The 24,680-nt window shown below is 40.8% G+C and overlaps 1 protein-coding gene and 1 pseudogene across 1 annotated transcript in view; one reads left to right on the forward strand and one right to left on the reverse strand.

The window, feature by feature from the left end:
- The window catches only part of Col14a1 (collagen type XIV alpha 1 chain), a 209,903-nt gene that overhangs the window by 145,183 nt on the left and 40,040 nt on the right, over positions 1-24,680 (forward strand). Inside the window, exons 35-40 of the mRNA XM_032915565.1 lie at positions 6,460-6,537; positions 10,002-10,088; positions 11,360-11,413; positions 15,491-15,586; positions 16,901-16,954; positions 17,252-17,305. Of these exons, the coding sequence (XP_032771456.1) occupies positions 6,460-6,537; positions 10,002-10,088; positions 11,360-11,413; positions 15,491-15,586; positions 16,901-16,954; positions 17,252-17,305 (423 nt within the window). The remainder of the gene's footprint in view (positions 1-6,459; positions 6,538-10,001; positions 10,089-11,359; positions 11,414-15,490; positions 15,587-16,900; positions 16,955-17,251; positions 17,306-24,680) is intronic.
- On the reverse strand, positions 17,510-22,049 carry LOC116885630 (annotated as a pseudogene).

Genomic DNA, 24,680 nt, shown 5'->3' on the forward strand with positions numbered 1-24,680 from the left:
CAATTACACTGTGTTTCAGATTATATCAGAGGTAATAATGAACTCCATATACATAATCAATAAATATCAAAAAATGTATTTGTACACCTAAACGTATGTCTTAGGTATACTGATGGTAAATTTTTGCTTTGGGACACCAAAGCAATGCAGTTAAACAGAGGACCCTTTGTGGCAGTTTGCAGCCAGTAGGAGACAAAGGGGCAATTTACAGATGTCAGGAACTAAAGAGTTCTTTGTAAGGATACTAGGAAAAAAGCCATAGCTTTCCTTATAATCTAGAAGTCTATGAAGGACTCCTAAATAGATTTTTTAGTCTTCCCACTTACTAAAGAATTTGCTTATGCTGAAATGGATAATATTAGGTTAGATCTTAAAAATGTGGTTGATCTGTCAATCACTCCTCCTTTTGGGGGTGTTGCTTAGTGATCTCAATGCCATACGAGAGAAGTCCTGTTCTTTGGATTCCAGATTCAAAAAGCATCGATCTCAGTGTTGGTCTTCCTCTGTAACCAGCAGACGGGTATGTGTAACAGGCCCAGTTTAGATAATTCTATGAGGAATAATTATAATAGTAGCCCATAGACGGCATTGCCTGCCAAATCTAACATTAATCCAAAATGTTGGAAGATTCTGAGGATTCCCTTTTAAAAGATAATGTATTCTTTCAAACCATAGTTGAGTGAAGGAGAAAGGATTTAGGGTTATAACTACTGTGTAGAAACTGCTTACATTCTTAATGAAAACAGCTCAAGCTCAGAAATACAAGATTCTTCAGGCGGTGACTGAAGTCTTCCCCAGGGAGACTAAATTAATAAGCAGGCTTAACTTAGCTGTCAAAACATATGGGTAAAGAAAAGTAACTGCCTCTCCTTCCCAGTCTTTCTTCATAAGAGGTTTGTCCCCCCCCCTCCCCCTCCCTCCCCTCCTCCCTCCCTCCTCCCCCCCCCCCCTCCCTCCCCTCCTCCTCCTCCTCCCTCCCTCCTCCCTTCTCTCTCCTCTTTCCTCCCCCCTCTCTCTCTCTCTCTCTCTCTCTCTCTCTCTCTCTCTCTCTCTCTCTCTCTCTCTCTCTCTCTCTCTTTTCTTTCTTTCATGATTCCCGAAAAAGCTCGAGCTCCTGGAATGGAGCCATGTTTCTTACGGTGCTTTCTCTACCGTTGGAATCTAACACTGAGGTAGTTATTCACTTGGCATTTATTCACCCTCCTGCTATTGAAATAAAAGAGAACTATGCCAAGAAATAAAATTATAGGAGCCACCTATAATTTTAATCACTGAGTAAAAGTTTTGGTGTAGACAGTAGACTAGCTGATGACTCTTCCCTAGCCAAGTGTTAACCTTTCTCTCTGTTGAAAGCAGGCTTCCCTTTATACCATATATTCAGATCACAGTTGCCCCTATCCCAACCTTTCCGAGAATCCTTCTACTTCTCTACTCACCCATATCCTCACTCTTTCTTTTTCCTATGCATTAAAATACAGACAGGTTTTCAAAAATATCAAAAGTAAAATAAATAAAGACAAACTAGCATAAGACAAACCAAAATCAAACAGAAAAAAAGAGCCAAATACTCAAGAAACACATACAAGTGTGTGCCTGCACACACACACACACACACACACACACACACACACACACACACACATTCACACATGCGAGAGAGGGGGAAATTAAAATAAAATAAAACCATAAGTTATAAGCAAACCATCACTTCAACAAAGTGGCAGGCTACAGAATGTGAGAAGGTTTTTACCAACTATACATTCAATAGAGGGCTAATACATGAAATATATAAAGAAGTAAAAAAACCCAACCTTGATGTTAAGAAACAAGTGGTAAGTTTTTGAAAGGAGTTTTTCTATGTATTGCTTCTTTAAATCCTTAAATTATAACTCATATACCTGCTGTGGTCTGTGAAATGTGTATTCCTGTGAAATATCAATTTAATATTCTAAAACCATAGAAAGAGATATTTATGTTGTCTTCTCTTTATTGATGCTAAAACTTACCTTTGAATTAATGAGAGTTCTCATTTCAAAAAAAAAAAAAAAAAACGAGGACATTGAGACATGAAACTCTGACCTCCCTAGTACTGTCTGGCTTCCAGCGCTGTCTTCTGCCGGACCAGACTCTGTCCACCTTAAGACTCTGTCCACCTTAAGACAAACCTGATCCAACGGCCACGCCCATTTCTTCTTTTTCAGTTTCAAGGACTCAGTCTTTCAGTTACAAACTTGCAAATAACTGTGGTCAAATCTTACTCTCAAAATATTTCTATACATAGAGCATTTACTCTACCAACAGGCACGATAATTGTTAACTTTCATTTCTGAATTTTGTCGGAATGCTCACGATTTTCCTAAAATTTAATAACTTAAAAGCAAGCCATAGCTCAGAACTCTATCACGGCAAATGCCAAGTACTTCTTGCTTTGTTGATGAAGTCAAGGAGAAGTTGAACACCTGGTAAGAAACAGAAGACGGCTTAGGTCTCTGCAGCTCTCTCTATGGGATCGTCTTCATACAGAAGGCTTTTGAGTTGTATGAGTACACGAATGAACTTATACTATTTGAGAAAAATGTTGGGGGAGAAAAATCTGGTACTGAGCGGAAAGTTGAGCCAAGAGAACTTTGAAGTTCCCATTCATAGATCAAAATGACTCAAGGGCGAAAAATATTTTAATCTTATTTTCTTGCTAACATTTGACCCCAAATGACTTGCCTTTTGAGATACACCCAGACAAAAATGTCCATTTGTAAAAAATGAGCATTTGTAATTGGTTGAGGGTTCCACTTAGAGAAGTTACAACGTGCAAATGCGGAAGGTTACATGTCCTTTCTTGCGTTTTAAAAATCTCTGTCTTTTAATGTTTTGGTTAAGTAGAAGGAGGCTGTCTCTTGTATTAACTGCCTGAGCTAAGCCTTCTTTTGAACTGGGTTGTTTTGCATTCCAAGGCCCTCAAGTATGAAATGCTTCGACGTAGCATCTTTGTGTTATCTCCTATGGATCTCATACAGCTGCATATGCCATTGCTTTTGGAGTAAAAGCCAGAAAAATTATTTATTTTATTTTATTTGGCTGCTGCTGTTTTTCGATTCATCTGCAGAAATGTCCCTTGGGAAAGAAACCCTAAGGACGGCTAAGGAATCTAAGCTATCACAAGTACAAAACAACTGTGAATAAATTTGGTGTACTCAAAGAAAATCTGCTGATCCCATTGAAGTTGTGAAAGAAAAGGCATCCCACACAGTAACATTCTTATTGGCTTCCTCAAATGTTTAGTGGCTGTTCGATTTCTTCAGTAGATAAACTAAACTCATGCAAATCTTTATCACTCCACAAGGCAGAGGGCTAGGCAGAAGTTTATATGTAGGCATTATGCAGCCGTAGGTCTTGAGTGTTGAGTGTTTATTGGAGAAACTTCAAGAAGACTTGATGCATACTAAAGGTGGTGAAGGTCTTTTGCTTTAAGTAAATCTTTCCGTTCACTAAAATATTTTAACATGAAGGTCTTGTCTGGGGATGTTAAATTTCTTAATGGATGAATGATTTCCAGACATAGCTGATCCTAGCTGATGTCCATAATGAGACCCACTGGATGAATGTTCTCAAGTGCAATAACATTATAAAATCAGGCTGGGCTATCTTCATTTTAAGCATCAAAGATACATTTATTACTAATTAAACCACATGGGTTTAGACCACAGAGTGGTGGTCGGCGGTTTAAATCTCAGCTGGGATTGAACGTTCAGGTTGGTCTTCAGTTACTCAGGTGGAACTGTTCCAGGCCCTGCAGACCTGGACTGCAGAATGGATGTCATCGTTACTGTGCTACATGGTAGTGATCTGAGAAAAAACGCTAGACATCAAGTGCTTAGACTAATAGCCAGCATGGAGCAGATTTTCAAAACACATTGGTTAATATTGTCTCTTTTTTGTTAAGGTTTTTCAAATCATTAAAAGTAAATAATAACTTAGAAAAAAACTATTCTGTACCTTCCCTTGCCACTCTCCCTTTTGCTTTGAATCTACATTATTAGCTTATAAGCTTTCAGAGTAAGTTGTGAGAGAGCTATGCACCAAACTTTGAAATGATATTTACTATTAATTGCAAGTATGTTTCAGGCACTGTTCTCGTATTCTCTCCATATTAACTCATCTGGTCTTCACAACAAACAGAATAGCTAACAGATTTGAGTATCTCTGTTTTTTTTCTTTTTCCTTTTAATTGGATATTTTTTATTTACATTTCAAATGTTATCCCCTTTCCCTCACCTAACCACCCACCCCTACCCACCTCCCGCCCTGACATTCCCCTACAATGGGCGTTCCAGTCTTGGCAGGACCAAGGCTTTTCCTCCCATTGGTGCCCAACAAGGCCATCCACTGCTACATATGCAGCTGGAGCCATAGGTCTGTCCATGTGTACTCTTTGGATGGTGGTTTAGTTCCTGGGAGCTCTGGTTAGTTGATATGGCTGTTCTTATGGGGTTGCCAGTCCTTTTAGCTCCTTCAACTCTTTCTCTAACTCCTCCATTGGGGACCCCATTCTCAGTTTAATAGTTGGCTGCAAGAATTCGCCTCTGTATTTGTCATGGAACTGAGTATCTCTTATCTGAAATACTTGGAACTACTGAATTTGGAATATCCAAATGAGAAATCTTAAAGATGGGATCCAAGTCTAGACACTAGATGCATTTATGTTTTGTGTATACCCTTTACACAATTCAACAGGAACTTTAGACATCTTTAATGTGTCTGCATTTTACATGAAACCCATGCAGCAAAGCCAGATAGAGAATTTTTTTGGCATCATTTCAACAGTCAGAAAGCTTTGTACATTCAGAGTAGGGGTGTTCAACTATGTCAGCACACATTTTCACAGATGAGAAAAATGAGAGCTCAAAACAGGAACTAATTTCTTCAAAATAACTCAGCTCACAAGGGCTGGACTCAGGACTCCTATCCCAGAAGCCTAGCTCCATAGATTCCAATCTTTGTGTACCCATAGGAACTCTTTCTTGCTATTTATACTTACAAAAGTCTGTTGTAGTGCACATTTGGAAATGTTTTCATTTTTAAGTTTTTAAAAATTGATCATTATTTTGTTGTATGGTCTTCCTGTTTTGGCTCAGATATCTATCTTAGTGGCCTGGATGTTAAAATATTCAAGGGTAGCGGTATAAGCTATGTGCTTTGCTGTCATTTTAGCAAACTATACATTGCTGTGATAATTTCAAGAAAATAAGATGTTTTGAATAATGAGTCTATCTTCAAAGCCCAAGGTGATTCTGTTTACTGGTTAAACATTCCAATAACGCACACAGTTATTCTTGAGCATGAGAACAGAAAACCTGATTTTCTTACCATTAGAAGTGTCTCTTTAGTGATTTTCCTGCAACTTCTGGTAGCCTGTTTCAATAGAGCTAGCTATGTAAGCACTGTCATTTCACCCTGAGGGCTCTGGGCCAAGGATGAGTAGCATCCTTTGATCTACATATTTATGGTCCTTACTGAAAGCATTACTGGCTGGAGGAAGGTTGCAGATTAAAATGAAAACATTAACATCTTCCCAGTTCTTTGATTGATGCAGTACTTCAATATTCCAAAACAATGTAGAAAGAAACATGTAGACATAATTAGGTCATTAGGTTAGTGTTAGCCCCCATTAATGTTATAAAGATATTTCTGTATATGTTACCTCTTATCTTGAGTTATTACCAACATAAGTGATGAAATAAGGCTAAGCATTTACAGTGTGACAAGTTGCTTAAGTGAAAATACACAAAGTCCATGTACCCATGGCTCTCATGAATTTCTTCCCGCACCTCATTGACTACAATATTTATTTAGGAGTCTCCCATTCCCCGTAAACTTTTCTAGCACAGGACTGTTTTGTTTTCTGCTTTCACTATTGTCTCGGAAAAGGCTATACAATATCTTGCTTTTATTGAAAATGATTGCACAGAGGAATGAACTATGTTTACTCTTCAGTCTTTCTACGTGTTGATTACGTGTTAACTGCTATGCTAAGTGACTCAGAGATGAGCAGTTCCCCTGACCTTGAAGGACTGAAGGGCATGATAATATAGATAACTGAGTAGTAGATGCGACATGATCTACGAAGGGCATCTAGAGCCTTTGTGACTGCAGGGCACTTGGGAGGAGCTTTAAGGGGCTTCCAGGGATGACTGCCTACAGAACTAAGATTATTGTGGGTGTATCTGAGAAGGGGAAGAAATGATGAGAACGGGATTTAGACGGGAGGTGGAGCAACTGTAGACAGAATGTTTGATCACTCTGTTTCAGGAACAAAATGAGTTTTAGTTTACTTTTAAATTTACTTACTGGAATATTATGTTATATGTATACTAGTATCTTATGTCTGATGAAATAATTATGACTACGAGCACACTTTAACTGTATCATCCTTATTGATTGATAATTATCTTTCTGAATCAGTTCCAGTTACAAATGTTTGATATCGTTTGCTCTACATCATGGGCCAGTAAAGACAGATGCTGTGAACTTCCGGGCCTGGTAAGAATTCTTTCACTTCTATCAAACTATAAAATCGATCTTTTCTTTGCAAATGAGAGTTTCTCAATATTCATACTGTAAGCAATTCCTTTTGTGATGATAATGAAGGTCAGGAAGGTTTAGTAATGAGATGGAGTAGAAGAAACCAATGAGACCATCACGTCTGATCCCACATGGTTTGAACTGTGTACCACAGGTGCTATTGACACATCCTCCAGGGCTTCCAAGCTTCCTGCTTCACAAACTTCCCAGGAAGTACTTAACAGTTACATTTACTGAATGTTTGGATGTAAGCTCTTGCTTTTTCTGACAACTCAGTAGCCGTTGAAGGCACTGAAAGGAGAAGGCAGTACATTTTTTGAGAAGCTTATGCTTATTGAGTGTGGCAGTGTCACCCTATCAGATGATGCCTGTCCCTCACTTCCTTTTACACACTGATTTGCCCCATGGCCTTGCTCTTCATCATAACAATGACTGAAACCTAGGTTTGCAAAGACAGAACATTGAAAAGATGTTCGAAAATATGCTGTTGACATTGTAGAGTGGTTTTGTTTGTTTTGTGAGAAGCATCCACGCTCAACTCAAACGAACTGTTTAGCCCCGTGTCCTCTTTAGCTTTGAGTGTCAATTTGATACAGCCTAGAGTCCCCTGAGAGAAGAATCATCTACTTTAGATTAGCCTGTGCGCATATTTATAGGGAACTGTCTTTGTTGTGTGTATTTACTGTGGGAGACTGAAGCTCACTCTAGGCGTACTATTCCCAGGCAGCCAGGGCTCAGTTGTATAAGAAAGTTAGCTAAGCAAGAGTCTGTAAATGAGCCAATGTGCAGAGTTCTTGCATGGTTTCTTTTTTTTTTCTTTTCTTTTCTTTTTTTTTTAACTTGAATATTTCTTATATACATTTCGAGTGTTTTTCCCTTTCCTGGTTTCTGGGCAAACATCCCCCTCCCCTCCCTTCCTTATGGGTGTTCCTCCCCACCCTCCCCCCCAACAGTCTAGTTCACTGGGGTTCAGTCTTAGCAGGACCCAGGGCTTCCCCTTCCACTGGTGCTCTTACTAGGATATTCATTGCTACCTATGAGGTCAGAGTCAAGGTCAGTCCATGTATAGTCTTTAGGTAGTGGCTTGTCCCTGGAAGCTCTGGTTGCTTTGGCATTGTTGTACATATGGGGTCTCGAGCCCCTTCAAGCTCTTCAGTTCTTTCTCTGATTCCTTCAGCAGGGGTCCTATTCTCAGTTCAGTGGTTTGCTGCTGGCATTCGCCTCTGTATTTGCTGTATTCTGGCTGTGTCTCTCAGGGCAATCTACACTTCTGCACTTCTTTGCTTCATCCATCTTGTCTAATTGGGTGGCTATATATATATGGGCCACATGTGGGGCAGGCTCTGAATGGGTGTCCCTTCAGTCTCTGTTTTAATCTTTCTTGCATGGTTTCTAAGTCAAGTTCCTGCTCTCATTTCTCTCTAAGTCATCTGAAATAGACCCTTTCCTCTCCTAAGTTGGGTTTTCCAGAGTATTTTTGTGGTACAGCAGAGATAAATGGAGCAAGGATGACCTTGAACTTTGACCCTCTTGTCTCTACCTCCCAAGTCCCAGGATTATGAGGTAGCATCACCGTGGCCGAAAATGAAGCTCTGAACTATCTTGAGCTAATTATTCCCATGAAGTCCAGCAGATGCCAAGTGCTGCTGTATTTTCATTGAATTTTTAAAACATTCACAATAGAGATACAAATTTAATAGATTGCCTCAGGCTTTCATGCCACAAGGATTTGGAACTGTAGTCATAATCTATATGATACCACCAAAAAAAAAAAAAAACAAAAAAAACAAAAAACAAAACAAAACAAAAAAAACCAACAACAGCATTTCTCATTATTTTCTCATAAAGTTGTGCCTATATGTCTATGAACAGACACAAAAGGAGATTCATAACTCCTAGACTCCTCATAGAAAGCAGTCTGGACGAGGAGGCTTTGCTGTGAATGGATGTTGGCATACCTTAATAATTAAACCCATATAATGAGCATAGTCAAGTCTTCAAGAAGTCTAGAGGTTTTGATTTTAGAACCAGATTAAAACACTTACTGCAGGCATTAAATTCCTGGGAGTCTGTTTGAGGAAGCAAGTAACTCATTCTTTCTTCATCAAATAAGTTTCTAAACTAGTCATGAATTAAACAAGAGTTTAGTGTTGCACTTAAGGGCAAATAGGTTGAGAAATGCAAGAGGAAACAGAATATCTCACGGTAGATCTAGCAAAAATGTGGTCACCAATTCTGGGAAGCATCTGGGCTCTTTCATTACTTTGTTCTTTGCTTTATTCACTATAAAGGCTTATAAATTATGTCCCATGAAGACAGATCATCGACAGTAGCAAAACCACTGCTGGGTCTTGAAACAGGATGCCTTGTGCCAAATTCATCTGGGTGATCTTTTGGAAATATTAAATTTATGTTTTAATTTAGCTGCCCAAGTATTAGAATAGATGAGGTATGTCAGTGGGAGATGTGAATGGAACTCTTATTGCCCACCATTTAAAGAAAAGGCCATGAAAGGAATATAGGTCATTTGTTTAGCCATTTTGAGGGGTTTGTTTTGAATATTTTGGAGACTCACTTACTTTCATCTTGGTAATTTGCTGTCTGGCCCCGTTCTATCTAACCTCTCAGTCTCCTGTGAGGTCTTACATAATGACCTTTTCATCTACTCAAGACCACTCAAGGGCTCTGTGAAGTCCTGTGGTTTAGTACCTCAGTGCTGAGGTCATTTTGGCCTCTGCTCCAGATGGGATATTTAACAATTGCACAAGGCTGTTACCAGGCACTCTGCTTTGCTCTGCATTTGGGAAACTCCCTTGAATTTATTCAGCCTAACATTACCAATCATTTTCAAAGATCTCATTTCAGTAAATATCCCAAGAGAAGAGAAAAAGGAGCCCTACCCTAACGCTTCAGGTCCATTGTGTTTTCTTGGTTTCAGCTACAGAAGCTCATGGAGTCATCACAGGACATAGATTTACTTAAGCAGTTTTAATTCTTTGTTTTAATCCATATACAGTAGTTTTGACTGAGCCTTTCAACAAGTTTTCTTTTATCCCTTAAAACAGAAAGACAGTGTAGCACAAGAAAAGTGTTTAGGGCCTTTAGTTCAAAGAGCATTGCTGTTCTAGATGAATTAAATAGAAACCAAAAATGTTCTCCACTCTCTCCTGACTTTGTTTCTTCACTTGGATTTCTAAATTAGTTTCAGCAAATCCCTCTCAAGCTGTAATAATTGGTTTTCCATATGCATCTATGCTGTCTCCGTCAGAAGAGATCTTGTACTTGAGAACCTTATAGCATAATGTTCACCTATTTTAAAACGTCCCCTAAAGTATTTTCTTAAAGTCAGTAAAGCAAGTTATATAGACTGCCTTGTTAATGACTATGGTTTTTGTTGTTGTTGTTGTTGTTTTTCTACTTAGCGGGATGAAGAGTCCTGCCCAGACCTTCCACGATCCTGCTCTTGCTCAGAAACCAATGAAGTGGCTCTAGGACCAGCTGGCCCCCCAGTAAGTCTTGCTAGCTCGGCCTTGAATTTCTTCAAGAGCACTAACACCACTACTCTTGGGTCTAACCTGTGCTGCCGACTGGACTAAAGGGCTGTCACATATTTAATCCTAAGTAAACTTTGACACAGCTACAAGATGATCTTCTTCCTACCATGCCACCCATCTCCCATTGCTTTATGTACAAAAATCCTCTCTTTAAGCCACTATGGTTAATCTTCAGTATGAGTTCAGTCACTGGGCCTCTGCTCACACCTGAAAGACTGGCATATCCCCCTGCAGCTCACACCATGGAAGATGTTGTATGTGTTCTCTTGATGCTGTTGATTTAGTTTAAAGTAGGCCTGCATGCCCCATGGAACTTGGAATTACATGGGGAGAGCGTTAGCTCAGTTTCAATGATCTTCAGTCCTTTTGCCCAAGTGAGGGAAAGCTGTCTGGCGTCTCATGGCCTGCACTAACTCCATTCACCTCCTCATTTTATCACAGAGCATGTACAGCCTTCAGTAAGGGCAAAACCTAACTAAATTGAATAACATCATCTATACTATATAATTTTTAAGGTAATATAGTATTTTTAACAATGCTTTTCCATTTATTGCAATTCTATATTTGCTTTTACAAATATTTATTTTAATATCCCATTTAATTAAAATATTCAGAGGATGCACACTTAAATATTTAGATGTGTGTTTACAAACATGAACAAATACATAAAGAATATATTCATGTGCTTATTCTGTAGTACATTGATATGTCAAATAAAGAAAACTGCCACTAGCAATGCTACAGCTGTTGCATCAATATGGCAGAATATCTTGGGAGGAAATGAAAATGATTGTAGTTTCAAAAACACTAACTTGATTGTTTTTTTATTTCTGTAAATAAATGGAGTTGAATTGTGGCTTTTTCATTGGCTTTTTATGAAGTTATGGTATAAAAACACATGATTTCATGCCAATTGAGTATTTAATTCCTTTTATATGTAAACACACCCAGCATTTTATAAGCTCCCAATAACAAGTCCTATAAGTATTTTTCAGGGTTAAAAGGACTGGAAGCAAAGATTTTCTGAGGCTCTGAAGTGATCTGCAGGAAGGGTCAGAACTGGGAAGGGAGTTTCCAGTTGAAGATCATGATGAATATTTGCTAGTACACAATGTGTGGGCTTCATATAAAATAGCAATGACCTAATCCCATATTATTAAGAAAATGAAGAAAATATGCTGTTTGGAGATATGTCTTTGAGCTAAGACTTAACATCTGTTTGCCAGGGTGGTCCAGGACTCCGAGGACCAAAAGGCCAACAAGGTGAACCGGGTCCGAAGGTAACATATTCTCTCTTTGTCTCAAGCAGGCATAACTTTGGAGTTAAATGCGACTTTATTTACTCTGGTGACTTACAACATCTTACCTGTTTGCAATACTCATGTCAAACAATTTTTGGTTATAGTGAAGATTTGCTTTTTAACCAAAAGCAGCTATTTAGTGACTCAGTCAAATGAAAGACTTGGGACAGACAAGAATGCTAGTGTTCTGTGTGACTTAGTCTGCATGGTGACTCTGTCAGGTTCATGCTTCTCTTTCTTCATCTCTAACAGAAATGCATCTTAGGCAGAATCATGCAGTTACAATCCAGCCCTAGTCCCTTCCAGGAAAGTTCCTACAATTTAGATTTCTTCCCCTGTTTTGCACTATATATAATCATTCGCCTGGCTTTGCTTCCTATACTCAGTACCCAACGCCACCAAGGATAATGCTCCAGGTCGTGCCCTGCAGAGGCATTAGCCAGCCAAAATGACCATGCTAAGCCAACCCACATCAAAACACATATTTTTCTCCTTTGCACAAAGGCATCCTAAGGACTGGCAGAAGCCCAGTTACTAATTGAGTTCAGGCTTCCTCCCTTCCTTCCCTTTGGATTCTGGAAAATCTTTAACTGATCTCCTATCTCCAGTGCCTTGCCTTTCTGATTGATTCTACACATCTGCTTTCAGATTAATTTCCTGAGAGTCTATGCTGCATTTATGCTTGTTTCAAATATACAGTCATGGACCATAGTTTGGCGATCGTTGGCATGACATTCCTGGCCCTTCCTTTCATAAAGATTTGTTTTATGTGTATGAGTGCTTTTGAATGTATGCCTGTACACCACTTGTGTGTGCAGTGCCTGTGAAGCAGGTCCCCTGGAAGAGCAGCCAGCGTTCTTAACCCCCAAGCCACCTCTCCAGCCATCAAGGTCCTTTGTAGCTTGATTCTCCATCTTGGTCTTGTGACATCACTCTTCGCCATTTCCATACCATCTGCCGTACTGATTTAGTGCTTTGAATGCGTTAGATTTACATAATACTTATTCATATTCCAGAGAGCATTGCACTAAAAAAAGAGTTTTGCTTTACAATTGGAAACAGATGGTGCAGGGTAGGGCAAGACTTGAGCTTGGAGAAGTAGTAAATGAAGGAAAACTGAGGATAATCACGGATTATCTAATCCAACGCCCCGGGATGTAGCCTTTGTAGATTTGATCTGTGTCATTTCCTGAGATGGGCCTGCTGTTCCTGACCTGACTCCATCTCATGCTGTAAAAAAGACCAGGGTTGAGTGCTTCCTCCCAACATGGTTGCTCTTGCTTTTTCTCTGGGTCACCCATGGAACCCAGGAGCTCCTGTGCCTTCTGGATTCTGCCTCTCAGGGCCTCGCTTAGCAGGGATCCACTATTTTCCCAACATTCTCAGTGGGCAGTGGTTCATATGATGAATATGAATTGATTCAGATATTTGGTGACCCTAAGGTAACTCATTTTCTCTAATTACTTACTCCTGCAGAATTGTCCCTAATATGGTTATTTCTGTTTGACAGTTTTGACAAAGGATACTGGTGTGCAGTAGATTTGGACAGCAGAGTTGTCCAAAGATGCCACCTTGCCCTCTTTGTGGACAGTATGAGAGCAGATGAACTATACCTTCCTTGGGGAAAGTCCCGGGGTGCTCATTTCATTGCACCAATTAGACGATATGAATTCAGATCACAAAACAATGGTCACTGGTCTCTTCCAGTCTACTTGCTTTATATTTTAAAGAACAAAAGGAGCCATCTACTTTCTGCCTTCCTCTTCAATAATGCACACATTACATGGTACTAAGCTCTTGCTGCTGAACATTCTCAGCGATAAGTATAACTTGCCCTCTACTCAAACACATTGCATGGTTTTGCGCTCCAGCGCTCTTCTTCATACACATCATGTGCCTCTTCATAAGGAGAATTATCATCCCCTGGTGCTCTGCAGCCTCATTTCCTACGCTAGTCTCAAACCACGTGTGATCTCTGTTGCCCTCAGATTCCTGCAAAGCAGTTCTCACTAAAGCCACCAGTTGGGACCAGTTCCACAGGCGGTTGTTTAATGCTCCGCTTCCTTGAGATCTCGGCAATAGTTGACTCATTTGGCCAATTCAAATTTGTTTCTTCTTTGCCATTCTATCTTTATCTGGGTACTAGCTTTTCAGCTTTTTTCAGATCCCTTTCCTGGCTTTCTTCCCCCCCCCCCCAAATCTAAATGCCGTGCAATTTCAATCAATTTCTGCTTTCAATGTTTGGAAAATCTTTACTTTTAATTTTATTTAATGTCTATGTGTATGGGTGCTTTCCCTACACGCAAGTCTATGCATCACGTGCATGACGGATGCCTGTGAACATCAGAAGAAGCTGTTGGATCCTTTGGAACTAGAGTTACAGACAGTTGTGAGCTACCACGTGGCTACTGGGAATCAAGTCTCAATCTTTTGAAAGAGCAGACGATGCTCTTGACCACTGACCCTCTTTCCAGTCCCTTTCAGAATGTTCTACACGACCTCGTGTATGAGTATGACCTCAGTACTCCATAGGCTGTCCAGCTGAGACTTTGCCAGATTCCACGACTGCTGGACTGCTCTGTTTGGTTTTTTTCCATATTCTTAATTTTAAGGAACCTTATTCTGTTCTGATTACTTACCTGCAGTTTGCACCACTAGGATTTTTATTTCATATTATTCGTCTCAAGTTATGCATTCAGCAGTTTCACATTTGAGATGATTTACAAATTATACACACAGAATTAGACATACAAAAGAAATCAGTATGTTGAAGAGACATCTCTGCTTTTGTGTTTATTGCGAAAGAATCACTATAGATAATAAAGAGAGACAGCTCAAAAACCCATCAGAAGATGAACGGGTAAGAAAAGGATACCTGTACAGGATAGGATACCGTTGATTCATTTGAGAATGTCAAATCTGGTCATTTGTGACGACATGGATGGATCTTATAAAATGTGTTAAATATACCAGGTAGAGAAAATCATGAGTGATTTTATGGATATGTGGAATCTAAAAAAAATTGTGATAATTACAAGCAAAATAGTGGTTACCCAAGGCTCATGAAGAGTAAGGCAAAATTGATCAATATGTATGAAGTTATAGAAGAAATACTTTTTAATATTCCACTGCATAGCAGGTTCTGTAGGCAACAGTAACATAGTCTCTATTTCAAAGAAGCTAGAAGGAAGGATTCTTAATGTTTTCAACACACACACACACACACACACACACACACACACACACACACACACATGTTCATGTTTGTGGCACTAGATGTTCTCACCACTGATTAACATGTCACACATGCGTGTGTGCAGAAATGGTACCATGTGGTACTGTATTAAAATGCACAGTTGTAGCATGTCCACTAGAATAGGATACTAGTCGGGCACAGGACAGCTTAATTTAATAAGGCAATAGACTTTGCCGTGGACACCAAATTTGACAGGGAAGAAGAAATTGATCGTAAATAGATATTCTGAGTCTAAGGTCTCTTGTCTCTTGGAAACTACTGATGTGAAATGGATTCCTGCTTCTGAGAAAAAGGAAAGATGGTTTTGAGCTCGGGGTTCTTGGTGGCTGCAGAAGAACTACATTATGGTTCTGCAGGGAGGTCGGGGAGACCATGCGCTTGGTGTAAAGTTCTCAGAGAGAGGTGGAGGCACGCCTGGGTTAGGAAAGGACAGAGGGGAGCGTGGAGGAAAGGCTGCGCATCCAGTCTCATTCCTGGACCAGGAGGGTGGTCCCGCAGTGCATTCTCCTTTGGGGAGCATTAAGTAGTTGTGGGCGGACTACACGCTCCCATAATTGGCACAGCATTCTTACATACAGAAACAAAATAAATAAAGCTGATGGAATCCTGCTGTGTTTATTCTTGTAGCTCACTGATGACATTTTACCCAGGAGGTAAATTACTTGAAGCTTTGTGTCTCGTTACCCTCTGAGCATTTCATATCTTAGAAGCTTATCAGGAAATGAGTGTTACATACAGCAATATCTTTTGGGTACTAGATGATCTAACTTGTAGAGTAATTTCTCTCTCTTGCCTTCTAGGGACCAGAGGGACCTCGGGGAGAAACAGGTCCTGCAGGACCCCAGGGCCCCCCTGGCCCCCAAGGACCCAGTGGTCTGTCCATTCAAGGCATGCCTGTGAGTCGTGTGTGCATATTCTCATGGGTTTTGCTGTCCTCTGTTTTCCATGAGACGTGAAGGACGTCCTCTGTAGTCTGTGTCTTACCAGTGAGTCTCGGTCCATCTGAAAATCACAAGGACTGACTAGGCACTGGCTCCACAGTCAGTTGCTAGCTCTGTAATGGTGGTCTTTCAAAAAACAGGCATGTGGGAAGGGAAAAAGCACTTCTACCATATTGCACCTGAGGATGGCAGGTCAAGATGGACAGCCTTTGCTTGTTTGTCTAAATTCTTTTGTAAAATCGTTATTTCTCTGGGTGTTTGTCCTGTATGTGTGTGGCATGTGTCTGAGCATGCACTCATGCACTGTTCATATGGGTACATGCTTTTTGGGTGTATTGAGTGCAGGTGTGTGTGTGTGTGTGTGTGGGTGTGGGTGTGGGTGTGGGTGTGGGTGTATATATATGTATGTATAAATAGAAGCAAGAGATCCTTATTGAGTATCTTCCTCAGGAGTCACCTACCTTGGTTTTGTGGGACAATGCCTTCATCAGCCTAAAACCTGAACATACTAGGCTACCTGGCCAGAGAGCCCCAGGGATCCACCTGTGCCCAGTACCAGACCCCAACATTAGGATTACAAGCATATGATACCATGCTCAGATTTTTATTTTTAACATGGGTCCTGGGGAATCAAACTCAGGTAGTCTTCCCAAATGGGGGGCAAGCATTGTACCCACTGACTTACCCTCCCCAGCCCTTGACTATACTTTTAATATCTAGAAGGTAACAACTGTTAAACCAATTCATTATTGATGTGTATCCATTGGAATATAAAATATTAAAAGATATCATATAATTCCTTACTTCTGTCACCAGAATATAATATAGTCCAAAGAGTAAGTTATAGAGTTTAGACTGTGGGCATTAAATGGCTATTTTGAAATACTTAATATCTTTGAAAAGAAATTCAATTTAATTCACGGATATATATATATATATATATATATATATATATATATATACACATACATTTCAAGGAAGCTATAAATAACAGCGAGTTATATTCATCTCCCCCCTGCCTCCACCATATGTTAGCATTATCAGCTCGGCCATCTGCACACTGTGGATTGGAATTGTTTTAGTACATAAACATTCAGTTCTGCAGGAATGTTTACATGGACGGCATAGCAAATGTGAGAAGTGAAACAGGACATGTGGCTGATAGAGCAAAGGCAGTTTACTGTTGAAAACACTCTACAGTGTACGGGTGGGTAAGGGACCAAGAGCTCACGTCTGTGGACCTAACGTGGTGTACTTTTGGATACTCAGGGAATGCCTGGTGATAAAGGAGATAAAGGAGATGCTGGCCTTCCGGGTCCACAGGTACAGTTTTTGCTGCTCATCCTTTGCCAGGGATAAAACCTGAAGCTTCTGACATCAGCTGTGACCTTGGAAGGGTGTCTATGTCAATGCCACTTTCCTGTATTCCTTCACCCTTTTGAAAGCCAGATTGACTGAGGGTGGGGACATCTATTTCTCAGTAGTAACCTCTGGGTCTCAGTCCTGGGTCCCAGTGGGTTCCCTTTGTGCCACGGGTGTTGTTTGGAAGCTGTAGTCTGTTCTAAGGGGAGGGGAGCTGTGTCTGTAAAGCTGACTCTTTCCTGTTCTTGCCCTCTCTAGGGTGTTCCTGGAGGTGTTGGTTCACCAGGACGTGATGGCTCACCAGGCCAGAGGGTAAGAACTTGCCAAATGTTGGACTTTGGCAAGCCAGTCTTCCTGCATATTCACTTTGCTGCAGACAGGTTTTTAGAGATGGGCACCAAGTTAGGGTTTGTGGTTTACTTCTCACTCTAGTGTCTATTATACATCTATTTCCCTTCAGCCATTTCTTCTCTGTCCATTTCTGTTTTCATCAGACTCAGCCTAGTTGGTAGTACATTATTCTGCATGCTCCCAAGCCCGGTTCTTACTTATATCAACTGCATCTATTGGCTTCGTAGGTTTTTCTAGTTCTTTCAGATCCTTGAAGTACAGACCTATAAGAAAGTAGCAACCACATAGATGGAAATCCAAGTAGTATGGCTTATAAAGGAATCTCCAATTGGTTTAGTATATCTCAGTTATTTGTCCTTTTTATTGGTTCAAATAGAAAGCAGCAAAATGAAGTATAAAAATCATCAAGCTGAAATATGACATTTGTTTCGTTGACAAGTTTCCACTAAGCCAGGCTTGGAGGGTTGTGATTTATTGGGGAAAATTCAAAATTTAAAACTTTTCCACATGTTATACTGGGATCAGAGTTCTGGTAGAACAAAGAATGGATAATCAAGCCAGGCTTAGAGGGTCTGCGAAGGATTCCCCGAGGAGGTGCCCTCGAGGCTGCTTCTTGATTGAAAGACGGAGGAGACGAGAAGAAGAAAGCTACTGCAAACAGGAAGAACTGCTTGTGTAATGGAGGAGAACAGTATGTAGCTAGAGATCATAAATCAGTGTGTAAATATGTGTGTATGTGTACATACATGCCTGTGTGATGCATACTTATACCAGTTTATCATAAAATGCAGTCAGGTTTACCTAGAAAAATAAAAAAAAGACCTAAATAAAGAATTAGTGCATTTTTAAGAGCAAGAGAAGCTATCCTCCTTTTAAAATATTTTTATTTATTCTTGGATAACTTCATATATGTATATAATATATTTTGGCCATATTTCACCACTTCACCTCGTCAACTCCTCCCAGATCCCCACTGTCAATTCTCCCTTCCAACTTCCTCTTGTTTGAATCTCCTGAGTTCAGTTGGTGTGGCCTGTAGATACGTGTGTATGGGACCATTCATTGGATGATGGACAACCCACCGCAGGCCACAGTCCTAAAGCAAACTATGTCTTCCCCGGCACTCGTCAACTCCCAGTAGCTCCTCAGGTAGGGGCAGGGCTTCGTACATTCCTCCACATACTTTTGACTGGCGTGATATTGTGTAGGTCTTACGGGTGCCCCTACAGCTTCTGGGAGTTCATATGCACCACAACCCTGGCATATGCCGAAAACATTATTTTACAACAGACTTTTCCAAACTCTGGTCAGTCTAACATTTTTTTTTATATTTATGTAACAAAATTTATTTTCAAAGAACTGGGCAGCTGGAACAGGCTCCAGTTATGTCTACGGTCACAGGCATGAAATTTTTCCCTCTCCAGAGAGCGCCTATGTTTTTTATGCCTATGGGACTTCTTTGGACTCCTACTCCTATGACTCTGCCTTTCAGAAGGCCCATTGCGCCTGCAAGAATGAATACCTGAGCTCCCCTCTCTATCCTCATCCCCTCTATCCTCATCCCTCTATCCTCATCCCCTCTATCCTCGTCTTTGTTCTTTTCTTCTCTCTCCCTCCTGTTTGAAGACCTCTGCTCATGCACGGGTTTCTCAGTCTCTGCCTCCCAGCCAGGGTCCTCTGCTCTACCACGGCAGGAACACCTAACATCAGGGGAGTCTGGGTGACTCTTCTCCCCCCTCTACATTAGGACTTCTGTGCTCTCTCTGAGTTCTTGCTGCTGTGCTTCTGAGAGCCATGGTCATCGCTTCCCTTACTGTCTTGCTTCTAAGGGACAAAGAGCAGGATGGCAGCTCTGCTAGGACCTGCATTCAGTTCTCTCTCTCTCTCTCTCTCTCTCTCTCTCTCTCTCTCTCTCTCTCTGAAAGTTTGACATCCTCAGAGCCTTCAGGAGAACTTGATGGAGGTGTATTCCCCCCACAGCCCTTCTGGAGCCTCCAGTCATCACATCATCCACACCTTCTGACTCCAGAGGAGCCCAGTAGTTTGACACGTGGTCCACATGGATAGTTCTTCCTTTAATCTTAATTCCATTGACATTGTCAACCGCCACCTCTGTTGTTCTCTGATATTCATAGCACAGAAAACAGAATCCTTTAGATTTCCCAGTCTTGTCTCTTATGAGATTAATGTTGAAAATCGCCCCATACTGTGAGAACAGATGATGTCTCCTTCTGTCAGTTTATAAGGAAGCCCTCTTCATAGTCACATCTCCATGCTCGTCTATTAAGACATCAGCTTCTGGGTGAAGCTATGAAGTACCTTCTTTTCCTTCTTCCATGATGTTCCCCGAGCCTTGGAGAAAAGGGGGGGGTGATACAGATGTTCATTTAGCACCTCAACACCACACTCATTTATACTCCACATTTTGAACCGCTGCGAATCTGTATTAATCAGCATTTACTGAAAAAAGAAACTTCTCTGATGGAGCTTAAAAGCTGAGCTAATCTGTGAGTATAGTATTTATAAAAAAATACTTTGTTACTGGATCCATTTAGCAAAAATGATAGTAGTAGGTTCTCTCCTAGGTTCTATGGCCCCATTGATAATAGCAGGCATAAGTTCCATACTATTGGGTAGGTTTAGATCCAAACAGAAAATAGTTGGTTATCCTAATAATATTCACAATACTCTTGCACCAATGGATATATTTTGACAGGCTGATCTTTATTGCAGCTTGCAGAGTTCACAGCTGGATAGGACAGTTGATGACTTTTCTTCCCTAGAGTCAACATGTTTCTTCCCTGTGCCACTACGAAGGCTAGGTAATAGGGAGGGAGCTTCCAGGTCAGTATCAGCTTGATTTTTCATGTCTTATGGCCTCAGCATGTCTCTCTTCAGGTTCTATCTTCCTAAATTATTGCTGATTTAGACTTGTGAGGAACCCTACATTTCCCTAATTCCTGATTGATAAGGAGCGGCAAGCCCTTACATCTTGTCCAATGAAGATCAACACAGCTTTCAAATATTATTTCCTGGGGGTTGGCACACACCACAAGAGCCTAACCCTTATTTAGAAAACGTATTTCTGTACTCTGTCAGGCCTGACTATAGCTTTTCGCCATCATGCTTCTCAAGAATATAAAAATGGGGGGGCCAGACCTGGTGAAAGAAGCTTATAATCCCAGGAGGCTGAGAAAGGGGGATTGCAAATTGAAAGTCTTTTGGGGCTACAAAGTGAGCTCAAGGCCAGTCTGGATAGTGCTTGGCTAGTATGCATGGAGCCACAGTTTTAATCCTGAATGTGTCAAAAAAGAAAAAGAAAGTAAAGAAATTAATATTTTCTTTTGGGTACATAGCTATGAGACTTGAAATCTCTTTTTATCCCACCTTCTTAATGGCAACCTTACATTTGTTTAAAATCTCAGCACATTCTGTTTACCAAGGGGACTAGGCTATAGAGCATGTTTAGACTAGTGCATCTGAGACGGCCTTCTCTGCGAGTTAGATTTATGTATGGCTCTTGTGCATGTGGGAGGAATATCTAGATGTATTTATATGTTTTGGCCAAGTGCATAGGCTAAGATCCTGTGTGGTTACACACCTAGATTCCTTCATGATTTCCACAGCCCTGAAAACAGCAAGTCTGAAGATTTGATTGAGTAAGTTTATTTGATTTATCTATGCATAGAGCCCAGTCTTGGCAAAGGACTCTGACCCAAACCTGTTAGGTTAGTGTCTGAATCCTTTGGTTATAGAATAATTTTTTGTAAAGTCCATATATGAAAGCAGATTCTTTTTGAGAAATACTTCTCTATCCACATGTGTTCATCTTTTACTAATAAAACTTGAGAGCTATCATAAAGTGATAAGATATCTATACTTGGCTTTTGTCTTCCTGTCTCCCTCCATTTAGAAGTAAAGCTTTGAGGATGTGTCTGATGCTCATTATGAAATACACGTGGATGGAAATAGGGTTCCTTTGTAAGTCTGACTGCCAGGGACATCCACTCAGTATGAAACCACATGTCTTTTAAAGAAGATTGGGTGATTATTGCCTTAGAAAAGTTATCTAAAGACAGTACCATCTGGCATAAAAATTAACAAAATACCGTTCCCATGAAATAAAACAGCAGTGCCATGGAACCGTGGTGTAGCTGCTCTGCTTGAAGGAAGAACAACATATATTTTTCTCAGTCAGCCATATCTTAACTGAGCACCTGCACCAGGCCCTTTACCACTCCCAGCTTGAAAAGAGTTTCCCATTGCAGAATCTGCAGGGAAGAGTAGGAAAGCAAGAATAGCTTCAGTTAACAAAGAAAGCAAACGGTAGACTGCCTTCTGGAGGGAAAAGCAGGATAAGATCTCATGCCCACTCTCCTTGGCAGGGAAACAATGAGTCTTTTAGAGACAGTCGAGGAGGAGGGAAGAAGGGCTGGTTAAAGAAGAGGCACTTAGGGGATTCTGATATATGTAGTCAGATGATCTGAAGGCTGGGATGGGAGGATAAATAATTATATTTAACAGGATCAAGTCTTGATAGTAATAGTTAGACATAGGTTGCGAACCATCTTAGGTGGTATATTCCATCCAGGTCTCTCTGGGTAGGCAGTGGTAGATATGGGGCTACTTAGAGAATACTGAGGGAAAACACTTCATGATTATCCCCATTCTGCTGTAGGATGCTGTCAATAACAGAAATAGCCATGACGAAGAGCTAAGAGAATGACAGGATTCACAAGCAACGAAACCGAAAGGCCCCATTCAAACACTCCCCAGTTCTCTACCTCCTCTTATTGACAGCAAAATCTTACAGCCCAAACCTCACACCATCACCTTGTGATTAGCTTAGGAAAAGGGTGACCTCTTTTTATGAATCTGGTGTCAGTGTTACCACTGAATTTACCGAGAGAGTAGGAGATTTTGAGAAATAATAAAAAAGAAACTATAACCTCTTCTAATATTTCTAGCTTATTCTGGCTTTTCCCAAGGGGGATCTTGGACTCTTGGAGACAAATCTTATTTAACACTGGGCCTGAGGCCATAAGCAAGTCTAGCTAGACTTCCCGGAGTAAGTTTCCGCCTTGTCCTTGGAAGCCAACAGACTAGCACGTTGAAAGTGATGGTTCAAGCTAATTCAGTCTGGCATCCAGGTTTTACTCTAAGCCATTCCAACTAAAACATTCTGTGCCTTTCCTTATTTTTCCTATAAATCTTCCCCTTCCCTCCTCCCCCCACTTACTTTCTTTTTTCTTACTATCTGAGTACAGGGCCTGTCTTGTGATCTTCAAACTCCTCTGATGTATGATACATTTTTCAGTCTCCACCCTACACCTTCAGATGGTCTTAAGGGAAATCAGATAGGATAGGGATGTAGGTAGGTAGGTAGGTAGGTAGGTAGGTAGGTAGGTATGTAGATAGGTAGAAAGATAGATAGATAGATAGGTAGGTATATAGATAGAGACAAATCAGGCTTAGAAAGAGATTATATATGGAGAAAATAAATGATAGAAATTATAGACATATTCATAGAGAAGTCAAGATATACAGACATATGATAAATATATAGAGAGAGAGTGAGAGAGAGTAGAGATAGATTACTGATAAGTGAGAGATAGTTAAATAGCTAACAGATCAGATAGATAATAAAGGAATTAAAAATATCAGAGAAAAGAAAAAGATAGCCTATTTCTTTTTTTAAATTGGATATTTTATTTATTTACATTTCAAATGTTATCTCCTTTCCCAGTTTCCCCTCTGCAAACCCCCTATTCTATCCCCTCCCCCTGCTTTTATGAGTGTGCTCCCCCACCCACCCAGCCACTCCTCCCTCACTGCCCTAGCATTCCTCTACACTGGGGCATCAAGTCTTCAGAGGACCAAGGGCCTCCCTTCCCACTGATGCCAGATAAGGCTCCTTCAGCTCCTTCAGTTCTTCTCCTAACTCCTCCATTGTGGTCCCTGTGATCAGTCCGATGGTTGGCTTCAAGCATCCACGTCTGTATTGGAGATGCTGTATCAGGCTCCTATCAGCAAGCACTTCTTGGCATCAACAATAATGTTTGGGTTTGGTGTCTGCATGTGGGATGGATCATGTGGGTGGGGCACTCTATGGATGGCCTTTACTTCAGTCCCTGCTCCACTCTTTGTCCCTATATTTCCTTTAGACAGGAGCAATTCTGGGTTAAAATTTTGGGGATGGGTGGGTGGCCCTATCCCTCAACTGTAAGGCCATGCCTAACCTCTGGATATGGTCTTGACAAGTTCTTCCTCCTGTTTGTGGGGTATTTCAGCTAATATCATCCCTGTGGGGTCCTGGGAGGCTCTTGCTTTCCTAGAATCTGGGACTTTCTGGTTGCCCACTCCCCATCCCCCATTGCTACACCTCTGTTCAATTTCCTGACCTCCTCCATGTCCTCCCATACCTAATTCTGCCCCCTCTTTCCCCCTCCCCCTTCTTTTCCTCCTAAGTCCCTCTCACCCTCTACTTCCCACAATTAATCTGTTCCTCCTTTTAAGTAGGACTGAAACATCCAATCTTTGATCTTCCTTCCTCTTGAGTTTCATGTGGTCCGTCAGTTGTATCATGAATATTCCAAGCTCTTTGTCTAATATCCACTTATCAGGGAGTGCATACCATGTGTGCTCTTTTGTGATTGAGTTACCTCACTCAGGATGATATTTTCTAGATCCATCCATTTGCCTAAGAATTTCTTGAACTCATTGTTTTTAATAGCTAAGTAGTACTCCATTGTGCAAATGTACCACATTTTCTGTATCCATTCTTCTGTTGAGGAACATCTGAGTTGTTTCCAGTTTCTGGCTATTATAAATATGGCTGCTATTACATGTTGGAGCATGATAGCCTGTTTCTTACTTCTGAGTTCTGTTTTCTCCAAGATCAATTTTCTGGCAGGTAGCCAAAGGAAAATTTTAGAATTATGCCTCTCTTCTGACTCAGTTTTACCAAAGGAAGATATACAGACGGGAAAGCATACCTCAGTGTGGGGGACTTCCATGTGGAGCGTGTGTTCCTTTTTAAATGCAGAACAAACCTTTATTGGAATCCTTCTTTCTTCAATGGTTCCCTCATCCTCATGGGTAGCCATCACTGGCCTTCCTTATCTGTAAGAGATGAACTGTCAGGGAGGGTGCTCTGCACTTGGATTCTGTTGATGAAAAGGTCTGTGAGGAAGGGTACACATCTCACTGCTAACAAAGTCTGGGTTCAAATCCAGGCCTAGCAACTTTATGTTGCCAGACGCTCCTTCATCACCTATCAGTCAAGGATCTAATATTGCCCTATATGGAATGTTGTGGAGATTCATTCACGTAAACC

This window comes from Rattus rattus, chromosome 1 (genome assembly GCF_011064425.1).
Source record: "Rattus rattus isolate New Zealand chromosome 1, Rrattus_CSIRO_v1, whole genome shotgun sequence".
Classification (NCBI taxonomy): domain Eukaryota; kingdom Metazoa; phylum Chordata; class Mammalia; order Rodentia; family Muridae; genus Rattus; species Rattus rattus.